The following is a 7,587-nucleotide window of genomic DNA, read 5'->3' on the forward strand; positions in this document are numbered from 1 at the left end:
TAAAATTTAATTGTGGTATTCAAAATAATATTGGAATCGCTTTAATTTAAAATTTTAAACAGAAGATAGTGCTTTTGAGTTTCAGTGAAAAATATAAAAATATATATTTTAAAATTTTGAAATTTGTTCAAAAAAATATATATTTATCTTTATATTTAATATGAAAATATATATTTTAAAAAAATTATTCTGCATAATAAATTGGGAAATAATTTATTACGCAGAATAATTTATTTCCCGATTTATCATTTTTTAAAAAAATATATTAAATAATCTATTTTTTATGGAAATAATACATGGCAAATCTCGCTACTTTAAATAGCGAGATTTGCTTAAATCTCGCTACTCCAAGTAGAGAGATTACGTCAGGGTTATTCCGGGAAATATTTTCCCGAAAAAGGTATTATTTAATATATTTAAAAAATAAAAGGTTAAAACGGGAAAACACTCCATTCTAGTGACATTTTATTAAAACTCGTCAAATGGTGCTATGAGTTTTGGCAACGTATCAATTTGGAAAAAAAGAAAAAAAGGGGGGTTAGTCTAAATGATTTTTAAATAATTTATAATAAAAATAATATTAATTTAGAAGAGTACTCGCTAAATGAAGTCAAAAATATACTTGCTTAAGGAAAAAAGAAAGAAAGAAGCTGAGCGAATTTCTTACCCAAAATTCAATCTTCTAAGGGATCCGAGTACACATTTTGTCATCTTTTAATAACCTTGCATAATGCAAGCTAGACCCCATATGATGCCTCTTTTTTTTTTTTTTTTGGTTCTACATTTCTTGACCTAAAAGATTTTAGAGTAATCTGTTCATTGATCAAATGGGTGCCCAATTTTTTAAAAATATATCATATCATGTTTGGGTCAATTAGTTTAATTAGGTAGGTATATCCTTTTAACTTTGAGTTAGGATTGCGGTCTTTCAGGTTTGAGCTTGGCAAGTGGATTTGGGTTGGTCAAAACAAAGATCTTAACCCTTTGATGGACTTTTCTCCCTCATTCGATAAAATTGTATGTTTCTTAAATACATGTTCGGCACGTGCTGACATTTCATTAGCTAATAATTTCCCACCAAATTAATTTAGTTAAATTTTGAACTTCATCCAAAAAATTAAATTTTAGGTCAAAAGTAAAATTAGAAGTCCATTCATACAATAATAAGATCATATAATCCTCTATTACTCCATATTTAAAGTTCTAAATGAATACTTTGATTCAAAAATCTCATAAATCTTGACTTTAAGCAACGCCGACAATTTTATTGAGTGATGTCGTAAGAGAAGTCTGTAACTAAGTCTCAAAATCTCACTTTTCCTCTTTTTCTTTTTTAATGAAAAAGAAAAGACTTCATTAAAGGAGATAAAGAAAATACACAAATAAGAAAGCCTTAAAATTTGTCTATTTTATAAAAATTTAAAAATAATAATTTAATTACAAACAATTGTTTATTTGATGCTAGGAGGCAAGGGTAAATAAGGAATAGTTTAGGGCTTGTTGTGTTTAGATGTGGAAAATGTTTTTATTTTTTATTTTTAGATTTTTAAATAACTAAAAAAGGTTATGCCGTTTTTAAGTTTTTCAAATATTTATATAAAAAATTAAAAATATTAAATAGATATTTTTTAACTTTTCAGTACAAATTTAAAAAACTTAAAAATGAAGTCGTATTCTTGTAATTATTTGAAAAATTAAAAATTTTAAACAAAGTTATATTTTCACAAATACAATACGAATCACTAAGATAATGTTAAGACAAAATCAATCCATATAAATATATAAGAAATTTAGCTACTACCTAATATGGAGCCAAAATTGGGCTTAATCCATATAAATATAGCTTCAAAGTTTTTAAATTATTACTATTGAACTTGAATTAAAATTAATTTAGTTAAATTTTTATATACTTTATAAAAAAAATTTAAATTTTTAGTCAAAAATAAAATCACAAGTTCTGTCATACATTTAGTAAGAGCATTTAATCATATATGACTTTACATTTAAAGTTCTAAATTAATACTTGGACTCCCAAATCTCATGAGCCATGACTTTAAGCAACACCTTAATGGCGTTTTCATTGAGTTTTATATTAAAAGAAAGCTCGTAAGTAAGCCTCAAATTTTTTCCCCCTTTTTTCTTCTTTTTTCATAAAAAGAAAGAAAGAAAAGACTTTATTAAAGGAGATAAAGAAAATGCACATTGAAGATAAGAAAGACTTATAATCTTTTGAAATAAGTTTATGGCGTTTGCTTAACTAAACAAATGGTAAAAATCATTTTCGGCATACAAATATCTTTATCTTTTGAAAGTAAAGAGGGTTTTGTTTGATCAAAATAATTTTTAAATTGTGTTAATATTTAAATTGGTTTGCAAAATAAGTGAAATTGTTAGGCATTAGAGTGTTTGGTGATAGCTCTTAATTTTATTTAAATTAGCGTGACTAAATTAGACACATTTTTATATCTGGTTTAGCAAAGGAAAAGTTCAAAAGTTTCTTTTACATTTTTACTCTTTAGTTGGAATTAACAATGAAAAGATAAAAATGATAATGGAGTAAATAGTCCACATTAGATAACTTACAAATGTTTTTTTTTTTGTAAAGAAACTACAATTCAATTAACTGATGCACATAAGCCGTATCCGCATCCAGACTTTGCCTTTATTAGCGAGACCTGAGAGCGGAGGACGTTAATTTATACGTTTGGTGCCGCACCAGGGGATCCGAAAGACTCATTAGTGGCTGAAGTTTCTATGTAATAAAAAAAAAAAAAACTACAATTCAATTACTATGAAACAGGAATAAATTAGTTGTGTGAAACGTTACATGTGCCCAACATTACATATTTCACTAAATAGAAATTATTGAAAATTCACATGCGACAAGCATAAATAACTACATTATACATATATATATATATATAATAAATATATTAATAATTTTTGTATAGAAACATTCTTTTAGAAACAAAATTTTTTGCATTAGAACTAAAATTATTATTATTTTTTTAAAATGGGTATATTTAACACTACATAACTATATTACAATATTGTTATAAAAAAAAAAAAAAGAACTAAAAATTTTCAATAGAGAATTGAATTTTTTTTCACTTGATTTTTTGCATTCCTTTCTACTCTATTTGACTCCCAATAAAAATAAATCTCTCAATTTGACTGTTGTTTTAGTTTGATATTTTTTAATTTCTAAAATAACTCAATAATTACTCACTTTTTTCAAACTAAAGGATAGTAGCAGAACTTTATTTTAAACATATACATTTTTTGAAGTATAATAAAAACAAATTATATTGACAAAATCTAGCAGCGAAAAATTTTAAAAAGTAACAGTGATAGTATTCACCATTAATATCATTGCAAAAATAATAAAATATTACCTTAATTTTTTTTCCCAATGATAAACAAATGGTGTATATTATAAAATAAATACACAAAGGAAGAAATTAGTGACAAAAGTATATATATTCACAAATTAAATATCTTCATAAAAATACAACAATTATAACATAAATTTTTAGTGACCTAAAAAGGAAAAATATTATCTTGTTATCATAAAACTAATAACAATGCAAAAATTTAAGAATGTTTATTCTTAAATTTAAATCTAAAAACACCTATTTATATCCTATTTCCTGTTAGATGGACTACGTACCACAAATAATTTCCCAGATTTAAAAAAAAATATTTATATGTAATTTTATTATATTTTTATTCATACTTGGTTTACGAAATAAAATGGAATAACATGAAATAGAATTAAAATTTAATAGAAAACATGCGTAAAGAAAATGAGTAAATGATTGACTAACTTCACAAATGAAAAAAAGACAAAGGAAAAATAAAAATATTCTGCAAGAACCAAACACATACTGACATTACCAAAGAAAATTTTAAAAAATAAAATAAATAAATAAGCACCCACTAGGACTTTCTAGTATTTAGGAAAAGAAATTCCACCCAAATTAATTTTTATTGTGTCTAGAAATATAAATTTTAGATTTTAAATTTAGATTTAAATAATTTTAAATCAATTTTAATATAATTATATTTTACATTTTATTCAAAATTAATATAATTTTAAATTTAATTTACTTAAAATTATTTTGATGACAAGTCATTGGTCTAGTGGAGGCCAGATGATAGAATGAAAATGGGTTGACTAACTAGACACCACTGAGCCACCAACCCATATCATATCCAGTGCAGGCAGAAAGATTAATGAAAAAGGGTTGACCCCCTAAAACTTACTAGACACCACTGAGCCCCCAAACGCGCCCTTAGCCCCAAGTTTCAAAAATAAATAAAATAAAATATTCACCATATGCCACCTCCTGAAACCGTGTGCCTGAGTGGAAGCTTTACGTTGCAAGTAGGACGATCGCTGGTCGTCGATCGTGCGCGCAGTGGGCCACGTTTCAACTTCAGAGCTCGCCACGTCAAATTAACAATCATCCAATAGGGACTGTGTCAATGGAGAATTGGGCCCACGCCAGATATCCAGCTGTAAACACCTAACCGAACACCCCTATATATACGCGACCCACGTCCAGACATCCTCGTACATCGAAAGCGAGAAGGTCCTACGCTGTTCATTTTGTTCATAATAGGCTGTCGTTGTTCGCATCAAGAGTTGTACTCCGCCCGTTACCAAACAGTGCTCGGATGGGTTCTTCCAACGGAGCGGCGGTGGTGGCGATACTGATGATGTGGCTCGCTTGGGGTGTGTTTGGCGGCAAGTTTAGCAGCGACGTGGAGATCACGTGGGGGGATGGCCGGGGGAGAATTGCGGATAACGGGAACTTGCTGACGCTGTCCCTGGACAGAGCTTCCGGCTCCGGCTTCCAGTCAAAGGCGGAGTATCTGTTCGGAAAGATCGACATGCAGCTCAAACTCATCCCCGGAAACTCCGCCGGCACTGTCACTACCTATTATGTAAGTAATCTTAAGGATGTGTTGGGATGAAGATTTTACATGGGGGAAGGACGGCAAAGAAAAAGGAGAATTTTTTTTTAAATTTTTTAGTTTTTTACATTAAATATTATTAAAAATAAAAACTTATTTTAATTGATTAAAAATATAAAAGAGTTAAATATTAGTGATGTATAAAATCAAAATATTCGCAAACTTGGAATATATATATTTTTTATTTTATTGGTAGCAAATGTAAATATATGAATTTCTTAATATTTTTTTTCCTTTCTTTATTTAGTGTTTTATGAATTCAAAATGGAGTCTAAATATTTTTTTTAAAAAAAAAAAGACTATTTTAACTTAGAGACATGCATTTTAAAGCTTATTTAATTTTTAAATTCTAAAATATTTTTTAGCTAATAAAGATATATTTGAATCAAATTAATTATATTAAAGTCACTTGAAAATATATATATATATATATATATATATATATATATATATATTGAAACAATTGTGTTCGGGACTTTTTAGATAGTTGCCTAATTTACAAGTCTAGCTCTTTACTCTTCTTTACTTATTTCAAATGGAGAATCTTAACTTGTCAAGACTCGAATTTTTACATTTTAATTAAGAGAGTCTTGAATTTACACCCAGTCACACTTAAAATTATACTTAAAAATTTAAAAAATAAATAAAAATTAACCAAAAATATTTTATCACTTATCTAGAATTTAAGAATACAGTTTGATTGTCTAAAATATAATTTAGTTAGATATAACCTAATTTAATAACTTTTTTAATATTATTGCAAAATTTTATTTGAAGTACTAAGGATAAATTACTAAACTCGATTGTGTCGTGATTTGTGGTGCAATAATATATATCAGTTATCTCACAAGGGTCAGCCCATGATGAGATAGATTTAGAGTTCTTGGGGAACTTGAGTGGCGACCCTTATATTGTCCACACAAATATATACACTCAAGGCCAAGGCAACAGAGAGCAGCAATTCTACTTGTGGTTTGACCCAACTGCGAATTTTCACACCTACTCCATTCTCTGGAATCCCCAAACCATCATGTAAGTACTCTAATTTAATTATGATCTACTGCTCCATATATATATATACAACAACAACAACAAAATGTTATAAACTAATCCTAAAATTTATAAAAGGACACAAATTTTTTTTTAAAATACTTGTCTTTTTATAAAATATAAGAGAACGTCTATGTCTGTTGTTACCAAAATTTATTCGGAAGAATTTGGATTAATCACGACTTTGATTACTTGCTAGGAGTAAGAAAAAAAGACTTAAAGGATCTGGGGTGTATTTCAGGGTTCGCTCTAATGTCTAGTTAGGGAATTCTGAAAGGATTGTCTATAATTTTTTTTTTTTTTTGGATAACGCATCGAGTTTCCATGTGTCCATTTTACAGTCCACGTGACTAATCCTGCGCCCCTTGAAGCTGACCCCACAACTCTAAAAGGAGAGTAAATTTAGGAGTCCAGGAACGGAAACGAACCCGGGAGGGTTTGAACACCTAACCTTGTGAAAGGCACTCCCGCAACCCGCACTACCACCTGAACACACTCTGGGGGTAAGGATTGTATATAATTACAACAATAAAGGAATGAGTGAGAATGAAATGAGATTAGATGTCTTATATTTTTTGAATTTTTTTTTAAAAAACATTTGAGATATTTTGTTGATTTTCCTATTAATGTATCGCATGAGTTACATTTTGAATAGATTGCTTAGGGCTAAAGATTGGAGTGCTAACCCCCATACTTTAATTAACAAAGGTTACTTTTTTTCCATTAATCCCTCGATGTCTTCTAAATTTTTTGTCTTGCATTAGTTAATGCCGAATTTAGTACTAGGGTCTCTTTTCGATTATACCGGTGCTTTTTAATAAATCTAAGGGGAGATCCTTAAGATTTTCAAAACTTCAAGGGATGTCCCTAAAATTTTTAAAATCTCAAAGGAGATCCCTGTCTTTTTATCAAATATCAAAGAAAAGTTAATATCTTTTGCCTATAAATTATGTACTTATACTATGCATTTCATCAATTTTAACGTACAGATTCTACGTTGATGGCACGCCCATTAGGGTGTTCAAGAACTTGGAGTCGCGACGCATTTCATATCCAAAGAGGCAACCCATGAGGGTGTATGGCAGTCTTTGGAACGCCGACGATTGGGCCACCAGGGGCGGCCTCGTCAAGACAGATTGGAGCAAAGCCCCCTTCACCGCTTCTTTCCGAAACTTCAAGAACGACAATGCCTGTGTTTGGTCCGCCGGAAAATCATCTTGCGACTCGCCCAAGTCCAACTCTACTCGCCGCGCATGGTTTTCTCAAGAGTTGGACTCCGGTGGCCAAGCCAAACTCAAGTGGGTGCAGCAAAATTACATGGTGTATAATTATTGTACAGACAAAAAGCGTTTTCCTGGTGGCTTTCCCCCAGAATGCGCTCTCATCAACTAACCGTGAGAAAGTAAAAATCCATACAATTACTTAAATAGAATTGTAGGATATATCATATATATACTGTTAAGTGTTATAGTTAATGCATTTTAATTTTCTTTTTTTACTTTTTAGAATTGTAATTGGTCGCTTTTTATATTTTGAATAAAATGTATTTCTTCACTA

At 29.3% G+C, this 7,587-nt stretch overlaps 1 protein-coding gene across 1 annotated transcript; it reads left to right on the top strand.

Annotated features, from left to right (window-relative positions):
* Nucleotides 1-4,601: 4,601 nt before the first annotated feature.
* On the top strand, nt 4,602-7,587 carry LOC131147721 (probable xyloglucan endotransglucosylase/hydrolase protein 23). The gene is made up of 3 exons (XM_058097256.1): nt 4,602-4,954; nt 5,820-6,012; nt 7,020-7,587. The coding sequence occupies exons 1-3, from the start codon at nt 4,681-4,683 to the stop codon at nt 7,420-7,422; spliced, it is 870 nt and encodes a 289-aa protein (XP_057953239.1). The 5' UTR covers nt 4,602-4,680; the 3' UTR covers nt 7,423-7,587.

This window comes from Malania oleifera, chromosome 2 (genome assembly GCF_029873635.1).
Source record: "Malania oleifera isolate guangnan ecotype guangnan chromosome 2, ASM2987363v1, whole genome shotgun sequence".
Classification (NCBI taxonomy): Eukaryota; Viridiplantae; Streptophyta; class Magnoliopsida; order Santalales; family Ximeniaceae; genus Malania; species Malania oleifera.